The 25287-nt window shown below is 37.5% G+C and overlaps 1 protein-coding gene across 11 annotated transcripts in view; it reads left to right on the top strand.

Annotated features, from left to right (window-relative positions):
- The window catches only part of MYT1L (myelin transcription factor 1 like), a 305889-nt gene that overhangs the window by 180229 nt on the left and 100373 nt on the right, over nucleotides 1-25287 (top strand). For all 11 annotated transcript variants that reach the window (XM_056344592.1, XM_056344598.1, XM_056344589.1 and 8 more), the window contains exon 6: nucleotides 20246-20616. In XM_056344592.1, the coding sequence (XP_056200567.1) occupies nucleotides 20246-20616 (371 nt within the window). The remainder of the gene's footprint in view (nucleotides 1-20245; nucleotides 20617-25287) is intronic.

Genomic DNA, 25287 nt, shown 5'->3' with positions numbered 1-25287 from the left:
GCATTGCAACTTGCAACTGAGAGGAGCATCTATAATACAAAAAAGAGAAATCCTCATACCTCCCTTTTACTGGTCTTACTTTGATGGAGAATTCATTTGCATCAAAATAAAATACCCTAAAAATAAATACATTTTTTCTAAACCACGCTTGAAAGTTTAACACAATTTTCCACATTTAATTGCAAAGCTGATTTTAATTAGTAAGGCCCTGCATGTGAAAAATGAAGATTCACTTGGGTGAGTGTAACACATTGCAGTGTCTGCTGAATGCTCTAATTAATGTATGGCTGCTGTACAACGGGGTGCACTGTGGGATATTTATGAAAAATTCTGTGCACGCAGCCAGTCTATCTGTATTTTAGTTCTTGAATCCACAAGAATAAATAACTTTTCCCCCTTTATTCTTTATGAGACATCATTGTGCATGCCATCACTCCATCCATAAACTTTATGGCATGCCTGTCCTTTTTACTATTTGTCAATGATATTATAAATCAGAAGCCAGGACATACATATTTTAACATTAATTTGATAGCAGAGCATGGTTGCACGCTGTGCAGAACCTGAGGTCCACTGGTGCATTTGAGTTAAAGCCTAACCACAGCACGGTGAAGTCCTTACTGTTGCTTGCTTTTATGATACTATGAAGGATCCTACTGAATGCTGGAAGTATAGAAAAACTTATATTCATTTCTCTCTTAAACTGATAGTCAACCTTTATTATAGTATTAAATAATAATAAGATGATTCGCTGGATACTTACCTGAGGAAAAAACATACTCTGACATGGCCTATGCAATTTAATTCTATTTCATTTAATGGTATATTTGTTAAAGGTTTTAGTACGTTGTGTTTAATGCCAAGAATATTATAAATGTATTTTATATGAAGTAATCCACCATTCAGGGTTTGTAAAAAATGTTAGTAAGTGAAGTTTCATTGCTTTGTTAAGTTCAGCTAAAGAGAAAAAAGTAAGTAAACAAATACAATAAGCGAAAGAGCATAGGGATTTTCAAACAGAACACTGCAAACAATAAATAAACTTGCTGACAGAGAATCCATAATGTATTAGAGGTCTGTATTGGCTGCTGTCTGGATTCAGCAATATATCCTTTGTCTGATTGTTGATTAATGATTAGAAGGGTGCAAAGCTGGGTCTGAAACGTCAACGAAATATACACCAGCAATTGGCGTGTGGCTCTGCATGCTAGTGGGCATTGTCTAGAGGTGACTACACAAAGGAATGACAGTTCAATTCCTCCTACCACCATCTGGACTGGGAATAGCAATTTCAGTGGCAGCAAGTTGTACTAGCCTTATAAAGCAGGGGGTGAGGGATAAAAGCAGAGGCAGGAGTATGGAGAGTGCTGACCCAACTGTGCAGCAGCAACAAACAGTGAATTTGGGATGTGGTTTCTGCAGTGGGTCCCCAGATTTGTGTGTTGTCGAAATGTCGTGCTCACTTTCTTTCAAATGGCAGGTGCTGGGCATAGTTCTCATGCAGCAGTCCACTTACTTACAGCCACAGTGTTTTCTGTGGAAGGATCTGTCTGGAGATGTTACCATCAGCCACAAAATAAATGAAGACCATGCAGAAAGTATGGGGAAAAAAGTTATTGGGGAAAAAAATAACCCAAACCTTCCTGTAATACTGGGGAGATAATTTCCCCAACAAGATGCTGGAAGTAGGTATACAGTTTTCCTTTGCCTATGGGAAATCTATTTGGTTAGCCTGTTAGCTTTGCTAAGAACATTGTGTTCTCTTAGGAGAGAAAGAAATCATTTGAGGTTGAATAATTTGTGCTTTTCATAATAGAAAATTGGATCTACAGAGTTGATTTGCACATGATGGGCAAGACATTTATCTCCCTATGCCTCTGTTTCCCCATTTGTAAACAGAATTTCAGGCATCATAAGATGTAAAGACAGAAGTATATATGGGGGATTATTACAAACATGGGGCCCAAAACTCTCTCTCTGGTATTTATCTTCAATTTAAATAAAGATCTGTTAAATGACCGTTGATGTCAGAGGAAGTCTAAACTTACGTTTCAGTGCCTTTTGGATCAAAACATTTTTCTGGATGATAGAGCAAAATTAACTGATTTTTAATGATAAGACAATTTTACATTGAAACTCAACCCTAGTTTCCCTATTTCATAATTTGTGAATTATTTCTACAATGTTTCTGTAAAAATAATGATTCTGAAGTTTAAAAAGCTGGAAGTATACAAGAAATCTGTTTATTAATGTGTATTTTAGTGATACTGCAGTCATGGCTATTAGCCTTACACTAAACCAGAAAAAGCCATGATCAACACTGTGCACAGGGTTCTGGTTACTAAGGAGCTGCCTGCATCCTCCTACCAGCAGTTCTGAGCAGCAGCATAGCTACAGTGTGTGCAGCTGAAAGGTGTCCTGTGGATTGCAGCACCCAAAGCTAGGGGTTTGGAGTCGGGAGAATTTACTGGTGAATACTGGCAAATAGATAGACAGGGACCCCCATCTTATTCGTTGGCCCAGTGTCCATGCCAACACAGATATTATAGATGACTTTGTAAAAGTTTTATCCATAGGTGGCACCCATGCTATCAGAGAATAGCATTGCCCTGCACCTTATTCTACCTCAATAAGGTAATTTTACCTCAGTAAAAATGGTATGAATTCTGTTAGAATCATTAAAAAAAAAAAAAAAAAAAAAAAAAAAAAAGAGGCAGGGGAAACCATGTAAGTAAATAATAAATAAAGATATAGTTATCTTTTTTCTTTCAAATATACGTATTTTATAAGATCAGGCACTCTAGTTATTACCTGGGCTAGCAAAAGAATATGAAGAAAACAAGAAACAAACTCAGATATGAAAGAACCAGAAACCAAGGTTCAAATACCTTCTGCATGTTCTAACTCATTAGACCATGCTAGCAGAAAAATCCACATAGATGTAAATGTAAAAATAGGAGAGAAACGGGCCAAAAAAAGTAAAGAAGTGAGAAAACAAAAACAAAGTTGTAGGAAAAAACAGAATAAAGAATAGTTTGCTGTGGGTTTTTTTTCCCCTAAAAATTACACTATGATGTGTCTTTAAAGATTTATATTGAAGTTTTTCAATAAGTTGAGACAGCCCTTTCAAAGACATCACTTCTTATTAGTGGTTGATATGAAGTACTGCTTCTAGTGGTGTCAGCTCAGGACAGAGAAAAGAGAGGTACTCCTGTGCTATCTTTGATGACAATAATAAATCTAAATAAATACATCCGCTATATGGAATCAAATGCCCAGGGGACAGATAGCTCCTGAAGACATCCTTAGTGCTATACAGCTTAGGACACTTTAAATGGCCATAACTTCAACCAGATGAGTGGACCTAGCAAGTTAGTTTCCTGGCTGCTCACTTGAATCGCCTTCCCAAGAAGATCTTGAAGCTTACTGATTGGATGAAAAGGGATTGCAGAACCTAATGTCCTTTCATTATTTGCAAAAAACAGCAGTGCTGCAGTATAAGTATGCATAGAAGAATAGAGATGGGGTATAATAATGCCTAAGAGAAGTTATTCCTGTGATCTAAGTTAGGCCTGTGTATTAGATCTATGATTTATGATAAAATTTGTAATACTATAAAGCCAAATGAGACAGGACAGGATACGATTGGCTTTAAAGGCCAATAGCAGCTATTTAAAACAGCTTTTTTAGTTCATTTCCCTGGGACTGAGGCAGATTTCTCTGCCTTTAATTTTTCTATTGAAAGTAATGAGCAGGCCACTAAATTGGATGAACAAGTAGTGGATGAATGCTTTCTGTCCAACTGATACTTGTGAAAGAAACTGATGAGTGATATGTAGCTGCTACTGTTTTTCACCTTTACAGTGTCTCCTGGAGAAAATCTTACCGATACTTGTGAAGGGGCAATAGGTGTTCAGAATAAAGGCTACAGTTGAAAACTGGCGTGCATTTGACTTCTGCTTTAAGTCACCCAGTTCAAAGGCTGGACCCTCATCATCCCTCCCTTATTTTGTGTCTAACTCTGAAGTCAAAGTAGAACTGTACTTTTAGCATTAAGCTTGTCCAAATTTCTAGTGTTCTGCCAGGAAACATTTATTTGGGCACCTTGATACCTATGTCATACTAAGTGCGTAGCATAGTTAGTACATCTCTAATCTCTTATCTGAATGTTTCAGTGTAGCAAGTGTTTTTAAAGTCCTCCAATTTGTGATATATACAAACATAGTACTCACCCACTGTTTTTTTCTTTGTCAGTAGAGTTAGGACATGATTCTCCCATGTTCTGGGAAATTGCATTGACTATAAAGAAGTTAAGATATCAGAATGCTTGTATTCTCTTTTCTTGATCTTTTCTTATTTTATGGACAATAATATATTCAAAAGGAAGAGGGAAGGATTTAGTTTTGTAACTTTGAGCAGTCACTTGGAGAGAGAAGACTCCTATTTCCACTCCCAGGATTTAGCACTTCATATAGAAGACAGACACTTAGAAAGGAATGTAATGAATCCTTCAACGGTAGCAAAGAACATGTAAATGTTTTCTTTTGCATGAAGTATTAGAGAAGTGGGCTGTCTCAACCCAGATTACTATAAAGCCTCATAAGCAAGCAGTCTTCTGAGGTGTAAAATGAAGCTTCAGTTACCCCTAACAGAAGAGGATATTAAACACTAATTTCTTACACATTTCTGTATCTTCTAGATTAGATAAGGGCTAAGGCTAGGATCGTGATTCCTCCTCTGACCATCTCTGGTGCAAAGACTGAGTTAATCTCTGTTTCTGTAAGAAAAAATAAAGCTTAAGGTGATTAATTCCAGGATCGGAAATCCCCCACTACAAAAAATGCCTTCCTCCAGTCTGGATTAGCGTGTCTAAATTCTGCTGTGTGTTAAGTGCCTACATGTCCCTAGGTATTAGAACAGGAGCAGATCACTTGGATGTTAGAATTTCACTGTGCAGCTATGCATAGAAACTGAGAGCTGTAACACATTCACTCCCTTGGTAAACCAGCAGTTCGTGACTCTCTGCTACCACACAAGAAATTTGCGTCACAGCCAGAAGTTGAGTCATGCCTCTGAATTCTACTCTAGTGCCTTTTGCTTTAGACCGTCCTTCTTACACTAAAAGTTCATTTATACAAAGATTGACAAATGATTTCTTGTTATTGAGTATTCGCAGAGACAATAAGAATAATGTGCTAGAATTACTGATATACTGCTTAATCTAGACCTTGCTTGGGCATGGTTTGTTCTAGGATGATCAGTGAGGATTAACACTGTTGATTTATGGTAACCATAAGGACTACTTCAGGAGAAGGGGACAAGCAAACTGTCATACGAAACAAGAGGATACGTCATATATTATGACGTATGTGATGAATATTCTCTGACATGAGTCTTACAGGTGTTTGCATGTTGCTAGCCACCAAACAAAAAACCCCCCTAGTTCTGAAACTTACTTTTCAGAGAAGTCTCTGGGTATCTCAGACTTTGTGAAAGGAAGTAGAAGATACAAAGTCCCAACTAGATGGATGGGTGCTTTGCAGCTAATTTACTGTGGTAACTGTATTTTATTCTTACAAAACTTTTTCAACTGTTAATTTTAAAACATTTCACAAATGTTAACACTGTAGCCTCAGTGCAGTTTGTGATGTTAAGTGTTTGATTTCCAATGACACCAAAGGTTATATTGCTTATGATGTTGTAATACAGTCACAGTAGCACATTGACTCGCAAGACCGGTCATAGCAACTTTTTGCCAGTGCACATTTATTGTGCATAGTTTGGGATGGAAAGTGGGGAAAAAAAGAAAGAAAAAAAAAAAAGACTTTATCTGTCTGAAAATATGGGAATAATTTTGACAGAATGTAATTGCATTACTATATTTTGAGCAGGGCTTTGGGATTAACATTTCTAGTTCTTAAAACACAGGCATTTAGCTCTTCTTTTTAATTCCATGTGACATAAGGTATTACCAGCTTTACAGTCTTCTGTCCCTTTCACAATGGCAAATTTGTTTCAGTGCTACTGGCAAGGAAAGTGTACTACTTTCTGAGTCATAGTACTGTCTCTGCAGCATCTAGGTGTTCCTGGGAAATGCTGACATACTCAGAACTGACGTGTCCTGGCTTTGCTTAGCTTGTGAGACCTAAAGAGATCACAAAGACAGGCTCAGAAACTGAGTCAGACTTATAAAACAAATATCTTTTTAGAAAGAATGCAAATAAATTTTGACTACTGTGTTAGCTTCATATCTTAGCAGTCAAGCTTGCTACTTCCAGTTATGTTATTAAAGGGATGTAGGAGGAAGAACTGAACAGTTAAAATGGCATTGACTAAAAGTGGAACCACTTATTTAAAATGTCAGCATTTAAGCAAAACTATAAAGCAGAGAAAACATTTAGCTTTTTCCTATCTACTATAATTTTGATTATTCATTGGAAATTATAGCAGCCAGTCAGATTAGAAATCACAATCTAAATGGACAGCTCAGGTAGAACTGCAACAGAACTATCATGGTTAGTTTAGATTTGCTAGTAGCAATTTTATTTTTTTTTTAATTTTTATGTATACTATGGATTAAACTGATCTCTTGTGTAAGCACAGATAGAATCTTATTCCTTTTACATGAGGGCAGTTTGTAATTGTGTTGCTCTAGAACTCTAAAACAGCTGCCAAACTCCCCAGGAAGACAAAAATATATTGGTTGGTCTGAAAACCAGAGATGATACCAAACTCCCTATTTTTTAAATCATAAATAAATTTATAATCTGGTGAAGAGTCAGGAAAGATTTATCTACTGGCTATGTTACAATGTAGCTTTTCTTGATATCGGATAATTTGAAGTGACATCATACCTATGCAGCTTATCAACCCTACTTTTGAAACCTTCTAGGTATTTTGGACACTAAAATGTCTTCTGACACCTGGCCCAACTTCCATTTAGTACATTTACCTGCTAATTAAAGATGAGATAGAAGTTTTCCACCATTAAATTTCTACATCTGTGATTTTCATAAAAAAGCATTTCAACATATAAGTCAGAATACAAGCACAAACTTCTACGGTGTGACTTAGGTAGACCTTAGGTACTGAAGTTGAAGAGAAGGATCCACAAAAAACCTGAGTCTGTAGTTGATCAAACCTGTAATACAAAACCTCCTGTGTATGCCCAGAGGTGATGCCAGCTTAAGCTAAGGTGTGCTGCTCAGTGCTTTCTGCATGCCAGAACATTTAGGACTTACAGACCACAAGTACTTCTTATACCAGCATCCTCTGATCCAACAGGCACACAGGCATTCTCTGCTCACATAACATGCAGGGACGGCACTGGTTTCTACAGACAGCATAGTAGTCACATCGCCTTTCACTGACAAATTTTGTGATAGTGGTGCAATGAGAATGGTACGTCAGGAAGCAACATTCTGTTTTGGTTTCTCCATCAGCCTGACTGAGCTGAAGCATAATGCTAATTCCCAAGTCAGAGCCATACCAAAAGGATGACAGGTGAAGACTGACTAGGGTGAGTCTGCCATCTGTCCCGGCTGTTGGAGCCAGCCCTGTGGACAGACAGGAGTGTGAGGTTTTTCACAGAGAACAGAGAAAGAAAGAGAAAAGATAGTTTGATGATTAAAGGACTCCTCTAGAGGAACCAGTTTTGGATCCATAACAGGTTGGTTGGGTTCAATCAAATAGACAAATTGACAATTGTTTCAACCTGAATTGTTTTTTCTTTAAAAAAAAAAAAAGGCAAAGAACAGTAGCACACTGCCTGTACCAAAACAGAGAGCAATAAAGTAGCTAGCCATACTGTAGGCATGATTTTTGTACCTGCATCAGAAAGTGTCTTTTTGGATTATGAGTCATATTTTCAAGTTGATGCCTAAGTCATTGTTGCAAGTAGATGCAGACGTCAACAGGAAAGAGAGAAGTGATTTTGGAAACATTATTTTTGTGGTACTTCATATTTCTTAACGTAGCTACACCACAGTCAACATGCTTGCTATAGTGACTTCCAGGCTGATATACCTATACATTACCATTGAGGAATTTATTCACTGAGGAGCTTAGTCATCTAAACCTAAGTACTTTAGAGTTAAGTGTGACGACATTTAATGTTGCCACAACTATTCTCATGATAGGTCTGTGCCCCAAATATATGGGGACCATTGTTAAAAGTGACTAACATATTGCTGACTGACTTTCAATGAGACATAAGTGTTAAGCATCAAACACCTCAAACTGTTAAAAAACCTGAAAGTAGTCTTTGAAGTGGCACACACTTTCTAAAAAGTTGCCTTTCATTTTTTAAAACTAAAGAATCTGCTCCTCTTCTTGCCATCTTCCTGTGACACACGTCTACTTCTAGTCATTTCCCAATTTTACTCTTTGGTCCTTGGACAGTACATAATTCTGGACCTTTCACCCTTCATTTGTTGACCTTTGCTACCTTTCCTGTCTGTGCATCTATAAAACTGAGCAGCTGAATTTCAGAGAGGGATAACTGCCACGTTTCCCTGTGAAATCTAGCCATAGGAGGATTACTGGCAGCAGATTTTCAATGGAAACTGCCATTTCCACCCACAACCCAGCTGCCACATTTAAATCATGCTGTGTGGGGCTTCCACTCCCTTGGGAGGCTATTTTCATTTTCCTTCAGAGACTCTTCTACAGTCTAATGGAACTTACTGTCAGCTATAAAAAGTAACATTACATCCCGTAGTATTTTTTTTTTTTTTAATCATGATATGAGTCAAGTTGGAGCCTCACTATTCTGGACTTGAATGTGATAGAATTCAGTCAGATTTTACTTCCACTCCCCCCTACCCCTCAACACCCACCCCACCCCCAAACAGACCTCCTTCCTTTCATCAGAATTTCATCAGATATTTCCAAAAAGGTCAGATTAAGGTAAAGTCATTTAGGCCCATATCTAGACATCTGGGGTTTAGAGTCATGTGATTAAGCCAGTAGGTAAGTTTTCATTTCTAGACCAAAGTATTTCTAGTTCTTTTAATCATGGGAAAAAAGGTGAAGAGAAATGAACTGAACATAAGTTTTGTTCTTTGAGTCTGCCAATGGCTTGAACCAATCTCTTTATGATAGTGAGCTTGTATCTTAGTGGAAATATTACCCGCAAGACCCTATAATATTACAACAAAGAACTTCTGTGGGCTGCAGAAGGAGAGTAGTTCAGTAGATTATTAGCAAAAGGTATTATATGTCTTTCAAGGTGTAAGTCATGGCAGGGGACAGGGGTTGTGCAGCACTGATCCACAGTACTTGTCTTGTACTTGCATAGGGTGGAAAAATGTATGCCATTATATTTGTGTCTCTTGAAGGATGTGCTCCATTACTGCCACACTGAGCAAAAGTTAGTGCAGGAGATTTCTGAGTCTCAAACCCCAGATTGCTCTAATGCATCTCTGATAGGAACTGCTAATAGGGACTCTAATGACTGCTGAAAAGTATGTAATACTAAAATAGCTGTGTCCATCTAAAGCAAAGAACATAAAGTCTTGGTTATAAGTCTGTATGTTGTAACTTTGTATGCAGTAGCATACTGGCAAGCATAACAGCCAGTTTCAAAATTTTGTCCTAGAAATTAGACTCAAGGGGACATAATGGTAAAGGTATTTTAGAAATCTTCTTAATGTTAAACAGAATTTTATGGTAACCTTTTTGGTGCAGAGCCCACTGAGAAAGCAAGCACCCTTAAAAATTAATATGGAGGATAAACTTTCCATTCCTTCATAATAGTGTTTGCTAAATGCATACTAATAGTGGTTAACATTTTTACCAAGAGACTAATTCTAGCTGCAGCTCCAAAATTCAGTAAAGTAGAGAGAATGCTGTCATTTCTATTCTGTTTTACAATAACCATGTTTCCTCTGTGTTACAGAAAGGCAGAATGTTTTTGCTTTTTTTCAAAATAGGAAGGTTTAAACATCTCAATCCTCTAATAACAAGAATTTAGAATATTTCACACTTGAATGACTCCTAACCAACCATGCAAGAAAAAGAACACTATCCTGTAGCTTATGCTGGAGCTGAGAATCCAGTACATAAGCACTGAAGTGGTTGCAGCTTGTATCACTTTGGTTTTGACATTATTTTCTGTAATTTCTGATGTTTACTGGCAGTCCTGTGTTAGAAAGCTGGTTCACATTATTATTCCTTTCCATTGGTTATATTTTGTAGCCATTAGCTTTTTGGATCATGTAAGATACTTATTGCTATAGTTACAGGAAATCTGGTGTATTGTATTTCTTAATTCTCTGTCATATGTCTCTCTTAGTTAAAATTAAGTTGGGAGCCAGTGCTGTTGTGTATATATATAGAGATGATGGAAAGAGTATTTTGATAGGAATCAGTAGCTGATAGTCTCATTATAGTAGCCTTATATTAGAGATGTGATAAAATGACAGCATGCTCTATTACTCAATACTTAAGTACATGCTAGAGTAACAGTTTGACCTGCTGTGTTGTTAAATATGATCTATTGAGTCTGTGTCTGAGGGTGTCAATTCTACTAATATGTATATTGCCATGTTTTTAAATGATTGACAGTATAACTGCATGAATCACCTTTGATTTCCAGAAGTTTATTTCACTTGATTTTTGAATGCCTGAATTTAGCATGCTGAATTGTTTAAAAGCAATTATGTTTAAAATCTTGGAATAGAAAGGTTTCATATTGCTTCCAAGGTTCAAACACTGTGACTATGCAGAAGTCTTTTGTAACTGATAGATGCACTCTTGTAGCATGTAGTAACCCTTTCAAGTTGATGAATCATTTTTTTTTTAACTTTTCCTATATTATAATATGATCTTATAATGAAAAATAAATAAATTGGAGATTACCCTGCCCTCTACCTGTAAACAGAGTTGTCATTACCACTGAGACTGAAACCACACGATGTACAGAAATCTGGACATCGTGGCAGCTCTAGGTAATGCTTTGATTTAGCTTAGTGTAGCCCAATTCATTTTTGTCTGTATGTAGAAAAATGGAGGGTTTTCAGTCTCGATGTTTTTCTTCCAGATTAGATTTTGGAAATAAATGTGGACTTCAGGATTTTGAGTTAGTGCAGAAGTCAGTGTTCTTTGAGTTAAGGCAGAAGTGGTCACTGGCTTTGCCTATTCCCATTTTTATGTGTCTGGGTTACATCTAAATCAACATCAAAGTGTGCAGAATCAATAGCCACTTAGCAAAACTTGATTATATGCATTACATCTAATGAATCAATATGAGTCGTTAAACCTGTGCTCTTTGTGCTGTCCTTGTTTCTTTGATCAGTCCCTATATTCAAGGGTCTGGCAACAAGACATAATCAATTGTGGCTTCCAGCTCTTGAACGCACAGTTAAGTTGGGTATTTGCCATCCTAAGATTAGAGTGCAACTGCAGCATTTGCCTGACATTGGATCATGCAGGTAGTCTTGAAAAGACATCTAAGCTATAGGGAGGAGAATTATTCATGTTCAGTGATACAGCAGCTGTGGAAAGGGAAGAAGCAGGGCTTTGGTTCTTTCTTTATGGAGGTATTGTGGTGTGCCGTTTTAAAATCTGCTAGGTACTGTCTTTGTTGGGGATGGACATACTATATATATATATTAAAAAAAAAAAAAAAAAGAGAGAGAGAAAAAGGCTTGGATTTTTCTCCTTTTTATCAGATTCCTAAGGGGTAGACATATAAGTTAATCACCATTAACTTCCTTAATTGTCAGTGGAGAGAGAGGAAAAGTGTCTAAGGAAGGTGAGATGAATTGCCTCCCAGGAGGTTCCAGTTTCTCTGCATTGGCTTATGAAGGGAGCTTAACGTGACACGTATAGACTTTTTAGAAGCCTAGGGGTAGGTGAGAGATGAACCCCATCCATGACATCATAAGTCATGGGGCAATCAGATATTATATTGATTTATTTAGAAAAATACTTTTGAATAATCTACAACTGCAGGGCATGTACTTTGGTAACCTGTGCTGCCACATAAGTTTTTAGCTTCATGATTTGTTACATTTATTTTTTGCATCTGCTTTAAATGAGCTCTTCAGGGCTGAGATTTTGCCTGTGTATGTGTACACCACCTAGAAATACATTATGATGCCTTATTTTTCTTCACTAAAGAGCTATTGAATTCAACCAATTAAATAAACTTGTTGTTTGAATGGGTTAATTACTGCAAACCTGAAAGTTTCCTTTCAGTTGTCATGTTCCAAGAACAGAGACTTTGGTGATGGGTGAAATGATCTCACCAGCTAGAGGGCAGATAAGCCAGTAAGCTTGCCACTGTTTATCACAGGGTTCAGTTACATCAATTTGGAGTCTCAGTGAATCGGGGTGCTGAGGTGCCTGCACTTGGAGATATATAGGGTCCAATTAAATAAAAGATCCTCACTTTGACTTAAGTTACTGTGAATGTATTGACTACATCAAAGCTAGTCTGCTTTATTTTGATGAAAATACATAATTCAGTATTTGAATTTCTGAATAAACCCCCAACTTTTGAGCTCCATCATTGAATTCTGGCACATGGTTCTGCTCTCATGTTATTTGTTACTCCTAACTCCTTTTTGCAATGCTGTTATATAAAGACCCTAATTTTTCCTTAGGGCTTATTTAGTATAATAATACTATACATATGAGTAGATCTGCAGTATGTTTAAGGTTATTCATGTGTTTAAAAAGGGTCTGAAATGCAAAAGGATCAAGTCAGTTTTTAAAGCTCTTTGAAGAAAAAGTCACATCTTCTACCTTTGCCTTTTGAGATCCAGCATGCTTCTGGGCATTTGTAATTTTTCTTATGGTTCCATAATGCAGTACACAAATATTTCAAACTCCAGAAGGAAAAAAGGAATAGAATGCTTTACATTTCATGTATTTCTATCAGTTAAACTTGTACCTGTTCAGGTAAATTAATAGTTTTCACTGAATTGAAATCTGAAAAGTCAACAAACTTCTATTTGGTACAAATAAAGTAAGTAAAGATGGTGTGTTCCGACATTGTATACATAAAAGCACTTCCTGCTTATAATAATCTGATTTATTGAATCAGAAGCAGAAATCATGGCAAAGTCTGAAATACAACAGAACTATAGAGTTTAGTTTATTATATTTTAAAAGATACTTGTTAATTTTATTTATAGTTTAAATAGATAAAAACGTACTAATTTGGGCCCACGTGGATGGGAACATAGATTTTCCAAAGCACTGAGTCTGGACTAGTGCCTAACTCCAGCTGAGAAGACAGGGGTGAGGGCAGTCATTATGTAAGTGGCCTTAGATGCTATAATGCTTGGCAGTGCAATGGTTGCAAGAAGCACGCCTAATTCTGAAACAGCATTCAGGGCTCTGGCTCAGTTGCCAGCAGGTTCTTGGAAAGCAAATTTGGGTAAGTTAGTCTTCTAGATTGGGATTCATAGCAGGCAGGATGCTAGCAAAGAGAATTTTAATCTGGTTGGTTGGAAGTACCAAAACTAGTGTGTCCTAGCTCTATCTTGTAGGCTGCAATTGGCCATCTCTGTGAAATAAAAGCTGAAATATCCCTCCATGTCCTTCTTGAACTTTGTTCTTCCTATTTGCTCTTCTATACCTTAGTAATTAAAATACTCAACAGAGTTCTTTACCTTTTACAGCCTGGAAAGGTTTGACATAATACCTCCCATATTCCAGCACAGTACTAGGCATTATGTGGGACTTTTGAGTGATAGAAAAGATTCTGGACCAGTGTGGCTTAGAGAGCAAAAATAATTTCCTATAAAGCAATTTGACTCCTACCACCTCACAGTTATCACTGTCCACTGGGTTTGCTGTTCATTCCTGTAGTAATTTGGCATACTTTAAGCAGTCATTTAAATATGAATGGAAAATTTTCCTGAACTGAAGGAGTTTATTCTTGCAATTGAGTAGGCAAGTCACTGGGCTGGAGTCAATCTATTTTTCTGAATTTATTATGATTTTTTCATTCCTACCAATTCAACGCGCGCAAACAAGAGTACTACCAGCTCTTCCTCATAATAGTGCATAGTCTGCTGGGAAGGGCATCCTCCAGGAGTGCAGGGAGTTCAAGATGTAGGGTTTGGTGGAATCCATGGGGGTTTTTTTCTGGTCAACTGATATCAGTTGATAGTATCAACTGTTTAAAGCTAAATGAAGTCATTGCTTTGAGAGAGATTTAATAGGATGCAGTATTAGGCAAATTAGGCTTGCACATTCTTTGAAGATTGGATTTCTTATAGGACTTATCTGCAAAATGCCTGTTTTCTCAGTAGCCTAGAAGTCTTCATTTGGAGGTATCGACTTGGAAGTTATCTAGTCCAAACCAAAAATAATACTTACGGTATCCAGTGGGACAAGTGTAAATGGCTTGGGAGCTTGCTGCCTGAAGCCTTAAGCAGAAGTTTACTTCCAATTTGCTGTCCTCAACCGTACAAGATAAAGTTCCACCTCAGTGCCACTTCAGACACTTGGGTGCTTCATTAAATGTTTTTTATAACCTTGATAGGTGTCTATATAATAAATTTTTAGATTCTATGACCTACAAAATGTTGTGGTTTATGTTAAATTAAATTCTCACATGAAAAAAGAAAGAATGAGAGCACTGTTCCTGGGGACACTTTTTAGATTGAAAAAAACATTTTATAAGATATTTCAAAGTACTAATAAGAAAAAAAAAAGATAAAAATCATCCAAGAAAAAACAAACAAAAAATATTATTCAGATTAAGGGCATAATATTGTCATCATCGTATTTTTATTTTTTTTTTTTTACTTGGGTCTTATAGCACAAGAATTCTGAAATAATAGATTCAATAGAAAAGAGATACAAATTAAACAGAACAAAAAAAGCTGATAAACATGGCAGATAGGAATCACTTTATCTAAACTAGATATTTAAAGTTGATTGAACCTTTATTAGTGACATAAGCTCCCTGTCTAATTCATGTAGGGAAATAAGACACTCTTAAGTGTAAGGTGTCCTCCAGACATAGCTGTCATGTCCCACCCTTGATGTGTGAGTTGGCATATCATGGGAAGAATATTAATCAGTAATCTGATTGAGAAAATCCCTTGTGTTTCTCTGATCTTATACTATATATATTTAAAGACATTTGTTTACTTGTTATAGCCTAGAAATAATAATCATACTACTTATGCTGAAAATTGTGTTAAATTAGTAATAAAATATACAAAAATCAAGAAGTTCATCTCTGGGAAAGAAATATGTATTTGCTGAAGAAAGTTCCTACTGAATGTGTTAGTGTGTAGCATACTGTTTTTTAATGGAAAGAAATTGCGTGAGAGCTAAAAAAATACCATAAATCATCTTCTAAATAAGGAGTATAAATTCATATATTATTTCTTCAATTCCTTCAATTATTAATGTCTATATGTCCTCTTGGAGCTTATCACTACGAAATTCAACAATGTTCTTTCCACAAGAATTATTCATGACAGATTCTGAAAACCAGAGATGACTGAGACACACAGCAAAGCAGCGTGGAATATTCAAAAATGTGTTTCAGGAAGCCCAAATATATATTCCGCTGAAAGCCAAGAGAGCTGAAGTGCGAGGGGAAAATAAGACAAACAGAGCTGACCAGGGAAATACAGTGAGCAATAAAAGAATGAATAAAGGTGTGCAAGACAGATAAATCAATGGGGTCATTGCTTTGAGCAGGGATAAACAAGTCTAAAATATAAGCAAATAAGGGGATGATCACAAAAGCCAAAATTGGAAATGGAGACAAAATTGCAGAAGCTATTAAGGACAAACAGTAACAGTTTTCACAAATATATGAGGAACAAGAGGTCAGCGGGAGAGACACTCATCTTTCTATGTGGTCAGGAGGAGAAGTTAGTGCGGAGGCTGCTGGGAAGCCAGCGCTGTCTTCCCCTTGGCATGCTCACCAGAGAGACCACAGGGAACGTGCCAGAAGCAGCGAGAAGTGTCCTGGAGGCAGAATCTGAAAAATTAATGAAACGAAGGATGTGAGCGAAACAGGTTAAAAAAGAAATAGAAGAAAATAGGGCAGGTAAACAGTAGGTTCCAGGTCTGGTGGCCTCTTTCCCACATTTCTGAAAGCCATGGATATTTTTTTAACTCGCTTGGACTATGAAGTCTATAGTACATGAGGTATATGTAAGCTATATGAGGTGTGTACTTGACGAGCAGAAGAAAGCCAGTGCAAGACAGTATTTGAAAGGGTTTATAAGAAAAAAACTGTGCAATGGTAGCTTTATGAAGTATAAATCCAAGAACAGCCAAAACCAAATTCAAGGTTATGGAAAAACTGGTACAAACTAATCAGGAAAGAGTTTATCAAAGTTGAGTTTGAGTTATCTAGCATAACTAATTTCCTTGGAAAAATTACATATTCCCAAATGTTTAGTGCTGGACACAACCCTTAAAATATACAAATGTTTGTTTCTGTTAGGTGCTGGTGTGTCCTTAGTTTTAATGCTATGAGCAAAAGCATTGAGAATAGATAAAATGAAAAACTTAAGTCAAATTCACAACTTTACCTGAATAGCTGAGTCGCAAATAATTACTTAATGAGGTTTATAAAAGCATCAAAGCCGCCCAGGCAGCTAACTGGCATTGATTTTCATTGCCAGTTATGAACTTTCCAGGGGGCCTGAATCCTAAGTAATGTCTTAGATTCTCACAGCCTTTATAAAGTTCTGTAGAAAAGCATAAAGCCATGAAGAAAAGACTAAAGATGACCAAAAATGGCAATGGCAACAATTTCTTTCTAACTTTGACCTATAATTTGTATCTAAATAGTCATGGAATTATACTTTGATGGCAAATACAAAATTTAAACAACAGTTCAAAACAAAATAGTTGTATTTATTATCCTATTGTTTTCTTCCCCAGTTCCCAGACTACTGTGAATCCTAAAGGGACTGTTTTGGGGCATTACTAGATGAAAACTTTTGCAAGTATTTAGTGTTATTAACTGAACAAAAATTGGGACAGGGTGCGGTTAATGTTCTGGCATTGATGTGACAAAACGTCCAAGGTTGGGTGGGTCTTTAAACAACCTGGTCTAGTGGAAGGTGTCCTTGCCCATGGTTTGGAAATAGGGGGTTTGGAAATAGATGATCTTTAATGTCCCTTGCAACCCAAACTGTTCTATGAGTCTATGAAAATTCAAATCTGTATCATATCCAGTGGCCAAAAATTGTCACAGTTACGTGCCTGCTGATGCTCTTTAGCCTCAATCATTTTAGTTCACAGCTGTGTGAAGTGTCATCATTACCTCTTACAATGTTCTAAGAAGGTTATAATAAGAGGAAGAAATGATATCCTGGGGACTGCTGGAGCTAAGCCTGCTTACATCTTTGAAAATAAAGATCAGGATATTTAGAAAATATCATTTCATTATAATGGCATTGAAGAAGTATAGTGAGGGTAATATGCGTCACAAAGAGAAGGAACAGAAACAAAGCAAGCAAAACATACCCACTCAATAAATGTTACCCTGTCTGCCTAAATCCTGTTGAACTGATAGACAAGTTTCTAAAATCTGCCTGAGCCCCAGGCCATGCATGACCCACTCCTGTTTTCCAGGGTGCAACCTCTGTTAGGCACCTAAATGAAACAGGTTCCTCCCTATCACCCAGCTATTTCCCTGGGCACTACGCGCATTCTGAAATTCCAGGTCTGAGGAAAAATTCATGTCTTCTCCCAGAACTCCATATGGAGAGTTCAAATAGGCAGCTCCTGAATCCTTGTAGCACTAGGTGGAGCACCAAAATAAACCTGGTGTGGTCAGAAGTTCAACAAGCAGTGCTTCCCTTTTTGCCCTAGGTTTTGGGCACTGCCCAGACTGATGGAGACTGGACTGTTTCTGCCCTGACTGTGATGACGTGGGATATTTTCCATGAAAATATGCCCCACCTTTGCTCTTGATTCTGAGCAGCTGGGTCCTGACCAAGAGGAGGACTCACAGGACAAGAAGTAGGACAGTCATTTGGCAGCAAACAAATGCTGCGGACAAGGATTTCCACCGTATTTATAGATTTTACATTGAATCATCTTTGGACAGAAACAAATGTAGCCCAAAGAGAAAGCACCAGAAGCTTAGGCCTCCTCTTTTCCCAGGTTTAGGGCTCTTAAAATCAGTGAAGGTTTGGGCTTTTGCTTGCCTGATGTGTATCAGAGTGAGTTTCTTGTGGCCATCTGCGCAGGGAGTCACCTTCTAGCAGAGGGAGCTGTTCCCCAGGATATGCCGTGTGACCTGCTGAGTGGAGCGTGGTTCTGGGATCTGGAGGATGTGCGTCTATTCCCACTCTAGCCTGCACCACCACCATTAGGCCTCAGCTTTGGTGTCGGTGTCTGGAAACTGTACGTTGTTAGGACTACTATCCCGTACCCACTCCCAAGTGAGGAGGGTTGGGATCTGGCTTGATGGAGGGACTTAAAATTTACTCAGTATTTCTTGATGGTGTTAATGGAGGGAGGTGTTTACTTCAGGCACACTGGATTAGACTTTAAAGACACCTGTACTCCCTACGCAGAGAGAGAGGTGCCTGTGTTATGCAGAAAGTCTCCCTTGGCAGGTTTTCCATGATGAATACCATCTTTTGTGACTGTGGATGTTCCTTACATATGCATGTACCGGGCAGACTGAGTCAGCCTTCCTGTGAACAAGTGCCTTAAAATTTAGGTAAAACAATGACTAAGGCAGGCACTTATTTAAAGTGGTTAGGCACTTGAAGAGAAGTCTTGTTACTTAAGTAGCGTTTTAAGTAATTGGGATGCATAGCTGCTGGGATGAAATTAAATCAGGCCAAGATCAAGACCATGCAGACACCACAGAGAGCGCATCTGTAATACTAAATGTGGTGAAACCCCCTATTTTTCAGTGGTCTGTCAATAGAATATGAAGCATTATTAGAGTGGACAAAAATGATAAAAGATCCTCAGTGGTTTTTAATCAGGATAAAAGGAACAAAATACAATGTAAAAGAGGAAGTTTTAGCTAGATATGCAGAAAGGGCTAGAAAGAACAGTTTAAATGTCATGGAAGTAGTTAATCACAGGAAGAACACCAAAACCCAAAGTAACTTGAGTGGTATTTATAATCACACAGTAAAAAAGTTCCAAGAGGGAGTTCTCTGAACAGTAGTTAATTTGTGTGTGCAGTCACTCTGTGTAGGAGGTGATAGAGCAGGGGTCCTCAAACTTTTTAACCAGGGGGCCGGTGCGCGGATGAAGTGGCAGGCAGTCATCTGCGGCTGCTTGGTTTCCCCCCCAACCCCCGGCGGGGTGTGTGTGTGGGTGTTCTGTAAATATCGGGGGCCGGATTGAGGACCCTGGGGGGGCGTATCCAGCCCGCAGGCTGTAGTTTGAGGGCCCCTGTTATAGGGGTTATACAAGGGTGATCCCATTCAACAAATACAGATATGACCTTTGAGAAACAGGTGGCTACTCTGGGTAGAAGACCAGAACTCCGAAATGCTATTTATGTTACAGTGCATTAAAAAGATAGATGAGGAAGTGGTACTCAGCTTTGAAAAGTCTGACTTCCTTCACAACAGATGATTGTGTTTATTATTTGATTTTTTTTTTTCAATGTGAGAACACTTCTAACACTGGCCATGAGAACTGTTGGTTTTGGTTGTGTTCGGGTGCTTGCTTTCCCATTTATTCAGCCTTGTAGCCTAGAATGAAGAAACGGAGCATAGAAATACAGAATTTAAGATCAATTAATCATTTTTAAAAATAAGAACAGACAACGGCATTAAGACTGCGGTTGTATTTTCAGTATTTAAATACCATTGAAGCATATCTTAATTGTACACAATCATAACCTTACTGAATATTACAAAATTATGAAGCATTGCTTTATTCCTGATTGTTGTACTGATAGATATCAGGACAAAACCTCTTTTTTTTAAGCTACATTCATCTGCCTTAGAAAAAAATGCAACATGTAGAAGAGACAAAAGTGTGAGAAGGAAAAACACATTCGTATCAGTTCTGCAACTGTTATGCTGGCATGTGTGTGTGACACTTTCAGGCAAATAATAGTTAATCTGAAATTTCACAGGTTTTGTGTGTCCTTGCCCTTGGTCATTATTGCCTAAACAGCATTTTTGTTTGAAAACACGTATTTTGAGAACAGCAACTAACCATGGTGTAGAACTGGAGTATATGACTAAATTACTTGAGTTATACAATCTTACCTACAGAAATCTGCAGGATAGTGTAATAATTTGTATCTTTCATTTTTGCACAGTGTTTATGGCTGTCCTTTGGCAAAAAAAAGAAAAACACAAGATAAGCAACCCCAAGAACCAGCCCCCAAAAGAAAACCCTTTGTGGTTAAAGCAGACAACTCTTCGGTAGACGAGTGCTATGAAACTGATGGAACAGAGGAGATGGATGAAAAGGAAGAGGAAGAAGAGGAAGAGGATGAGGAAGAGGAGGAATATTCTGATGATAATGAGGAGCAAGGTGATGAGGAGGAGGATGATGAGGAAATAGATCGAGAAGAAGAGGAGATTGAAGAGGAAGAAGAGGAGGATGAAGAGGAAGGTGAAGATGTGGAGGATGAAGAGGAGGAGGAGGAAGAGGAGGAGGAGGAAGAGGAGGAGGAGGAAGAACGTGGTAATAATCAGAGTATTAGTAAAAAGTAAACAATGTGTGTTTTCTGGGTTAATCTTCTAGTGTGGTGTGTGAGGATTTAGCTGTGCGGTTCTCATTAAAGCTAATGGAAGTCATGCAGTTAAATCTCTCTGCTCCACACTGAAAATATACCCCACTGTGTTCTCTTAACATTTATTTTAATAAGTCTGTCTTCCAAATATTTTTTAATACACCAGCACTCACAGTTCAAACAAGGAGGGTGGAGGTGTGTTTGTGCTAAAAATGCTTGCATAAAATGTAATCTTAGTAGGGGATTAATGCATGCAGTTACCAGAGAATATTCACGAAGGTACAAGCAAAGCATCAGCTACAGCTGGGTGCCTGTACTGATCATTTGCAAGTGTATTTGCTGGATCTGCTTATATAATGTCAATGGTTGCCCACATAAATGCTGTCACAAGTTTGCAGATAATTTTTGTGAGGAAAAATGGGTCTCTTCCCTTTGAAAATTTTGCTCCATACTTCCCCCTACCTCAAGAAACTATTTGGAATGAACTATTATATTATACTTCAGTTCTTTCAGACTTGACTTCTGTGTACTTTAGTTGATTCTATTAACAATATAGAGAGTGAGAGGTTTACATAGATAAAGTTCTTCAAAAACTCATATATTTTGGTTATCATACCATGGCATAAATGCACTTTAGACATACAGGTCACTGGTAGTAATCAACTTAATGTAGTAGCAATGTGATTAACTTATTCACTTTTCTCTTTTTTTGGGGGATATTGGACTCTATATAACCAGTATTTTCAAGATACATAATGAGTGTCCATTTACTCAAGAGTCCATATGCTGATGATAGACATCATAATGCACTGGGGTGAATGAAAGAATCATGCAAAAATTAATGAGCTATCTAAAAAGTATTTTGTTCCCATTTCCAGGGAACACGTTTTTGGTTGGGTAGATTCACCTTTCTAACCAATAAAAATATAAGAAAAGCTTTCAGCACTCCTCAGTTGGATTCCTCTTAGGAACCAGGTATGAAAGTTGTATGACTTTTCTTTCAGCCTTCTGTAAGGTCAGATCTTATAGATCCTAAATCTTATAGAAAGATTTCAGAAGTACTCTTTCCATTTGGGCAAGTCGGTGGCCAGCTGGGTGGCTATAAGCATTTTCTCAGATATCTGAATCTGTAGCATTTCCTCAATTGCTTAAATTTGCCAACAAAATTGTTAGACCATAAATGGCCAATCTGAAAAGTTACATGAGTTTGATGCAGCAGGGAAGCCATTTCCTTTTGCAGGGAACTCTGGAACTCTGCTGTTTCAGAACCTGGAAGAGAAGCTGTGTTAGATCAGGCTGATGTGCAACTGCTATTGCTATCCTGATGGGCAAGCGCAGGATGTCTAGAAGTTTCTTTAAGAGATAATGGTGACTGAGTTTGTTGGTGTTTAGGTTGTTGTGCAACTGCTGCTGTGATTTCAGCTGACATGAAAAACTTTGAATCTACACTATCAAAAATGATGAAAGGGAAAAAAACCCAAAAAACCCTAAGCAAAACTCAAGAACTCAAGAAAATTGCTTCTGGCAAGCCAGCAGGCTTGATACTCAGTTTACTTTTACTGTCATAATGGAACACAGTGGTTTACTTATTCCAACACAGTTATGCATGCAGTTAGTGATCCTAATCAATCTATAGAGGCTCACAATGCTTTTTGACTGCTTTCATTCCATATATAGTAGGCTGTGGTTAAGAACTGCAAAAATTTTACAGAGGTACTTGTTTAGTGCTCTGCATATTGCATAGAATTAAAACTTACAAAGGTCTTTTTCTTAGGATCCCATACTATTCCAGTAATAATACATATATACACTAAGAAATATATAATGTTCTATGTCAAGTGCAATTAAGAAAAAATCCTCGTAAAACAAAAAAAGCAATAATAGAATTTTATAAGGAAAATATTTCATGATCTTTTGAGAATCAACATGCGGTCACTATGCAACAACCCCAGTTAGAGCACAGCTGATTTAAAAGAGTTAATAGCAATTAATGAGGAAGGTAGCATGGAGTCCCTTATGTCTATGCATGCCAAGGAGTGAAGAGTGGTAACAGTTTGTTCCTGGTGAGGCCTAGAAGCTAATCAATAAATCAGATTTTTTTTGTTTGTTTCCTGTTGATTTTGATAGGCAACCTGATGTTCACTTTCTTCCACTCATAACATAAGCAGCTCTGGTGGAATTTGGACTGTTGATTTTCCAGGGAAACAAAATGCAATTAAGGTTAGGGGTCTAAAACTATATGGTCCAAATATGACACTTGCCTTTATCTATTAACAGTATGGGAGAATTAGGTCTGTCAGCTCTGAATTCAGTTGTCTCAGTCACTTGCTGCTCACTACAATGTAGATATTGTAGTAAAGCACCATCCACCTTTTAAGTCACCTTAGCAGGAAGTCTGAACGTGTCTTAATGTCCCTATCCCCAGAAGCAAAATGCAGAATTATCCACTGGAGACTAGGATGCCTGCCTAGTTCTCACAGAAGTTCCTGTCACGTGTGCTTTAGATTATAACAGTTCAGATAATTTCTGTAAATAACTATAGACTAGGTGGACAAAATGTTAAAAAGTATTGGTGATAGAAGAATTCCATCAGCAAGTATAGGGCTAGAGAGGCAGCACTTAGTGGAAGGGAAGGGGATAGAGGAGGAAGGTAAGGTATTTTACTGTTTCTTAGACCAAATTCAGTTTTCTGATAGAAAAGAGTAAATCCTAAGAAACTCAAGTACCTCACTGGCATCTCATTGCCCATACTTTTTGTTAAAAGAAAGTGAATTTTGGATGGGATTCTCAGAAGATACAGATAACATACAGGTAATGTAGGTATCCCATTCTTACTGAAAATACTTGGACATTCACTGAAACCATCTTGGCCTTTTTGAAAACCACATCTTTCTAGCCTTGTCATTGATAAAATAAAGGGCTTGGAAAATACAGATGTATCCTAAATAAACACTCTTACACATCTCAAAACACCAATTTAAAATAAAAAGAAAAAAAATCCCGAAGTTTTTAGATGAGTCTCAAATTCTGTGCTCCTATTTCTGTACACAATTAGTTGAACCAAAATTAATACTTAACATTCCCCAGCAGTGGCCAGCATATCCTCTTTAAATTTACATTAAATGTACTGGATCTCTTTCAAGAACAGATATCTATCCATATATCTATGAACAGACTTGAGAGAAACCCTTATGTTCAGTACCACCACTACAGGAAAGATGGATCTTTCCAATTTCCCTTATATCCCAGAAAGAAAGGGCAGATGTGTGAGCTGTGTTATGATAAACTAACTTCTAAACTGCAATACAAATGGGAAGGAGTAGGAGAAAAGTTTTCTTTGGAGTGCCCCTTCTCTGTGATAGCAACTTCCAAGAATCTTTGCATTGAAATCTGAAGGTTGCATTTGGTCTGCCAGGCAAGAAGTACTTTCTTCTGAGAAGAGCTCACTTCATGTAATTGGGTCCCAAAGACTTTCCCAAAGCTTTTCTGTTATAGACAGAAATTTCTGTTGGAGTAGCTCCCAGAACAGATGTTCAAAGGCACCATTTAGCCCATATCGTATGATCACATTCAAGATGGTTTGTACTCCAGGTATTTCATAATCTGCCAGGGGCAGGGGGAGTCTGGCTTATTCTAGACCTAAGGAAATTTAATACATCAATCAAATCAACTTAACAGATGATGCTACAGAAACTTGCAGTTTCCCAAGAGGTGAATTACTAGGATGTATAAATCTTTTAGACACTCCCTCTCATTTTTTATTAAACTGAAGGTAGCTGGCATGCACAATATACCAGTATATGGTACTGCACCTAATTTTTCAGGTGGAATATACAGCAAAAGTAGTGGTAAAAGATAGACAGAAATGTATATTCAAAGGAGACATAATACAGTTTTTAAAAATAAATAACAGCTAGCAGATGGACATAGAGATAGATTATCTACCTGAATTGTAGTATTGTTTTTAAAAATCTGGTAATATGTTTGGGGTTTTTTTTCTGTCACTTCCATGAGCTCGACAGACACATAGGCCCTTATAATACAAAATCCACATATCATCAACTCTATTAAGATTGTTAGTGCTTCCACTATCTTCCTGATCCCTTCATCAGATTGATTCTGAAGCACTTATGTCCTCTGAGCGAGAGGAGATGTAAACACCAATCTAAACATGAAGGAACCACATGTACTGAGGAAACTCTGGTGGCACCCAGCTTTCCAGCTGTGCTTGCCACTGAAGATGCTTTACATCTTGGTAAAATAAAGACAAACGTATCTGTATTAGCAAAGTTGCCTGTCTAGTCTGCTGACCACTAATCATAATCATTTGTTTGAACTGTTATCAGGAAAATTGGTCATCTATTTGGTGAACACAGTAGACATTCAGTATTAATCAGAACAGAGAGCTAGTCTCACACGTACCTCTCAGGCAAAACACCTAGCAGGAGAAAATTATGGTTTTAAGAGGCCAGAAAGCATAGTTTCACTGCTTAGGACAATGTACATGGAAAGAAATATATTTTCCAGGTCCAAAGAAGACTAAATAAATACTTGAATGTTTCACAAGGCGAAGCAGATCTTAACCCTTTTCTAATAAACCTTATTGCTCGTTGTTTCATCTC

Source organism: Falco biarmicus, chromosome 6 (genome assembly GCF_023638135.1).
Source record: "Falco biarmicus isolate bFalBia1 chromosome 6, bFalBia1.pri, whole genome shotgun sequence".
Classification (NCBI taxonomy): domain Eukaryota; kingdom Metazoa; phylum Chordata; class Aves; order Falconiformes; family Falconidae; genus Falco; species Falco biarmicus.
Note: the sequence above shows the minus strand (reverse complement) of the source record. Positions and strands in the feature narration are given on the sequence as shown.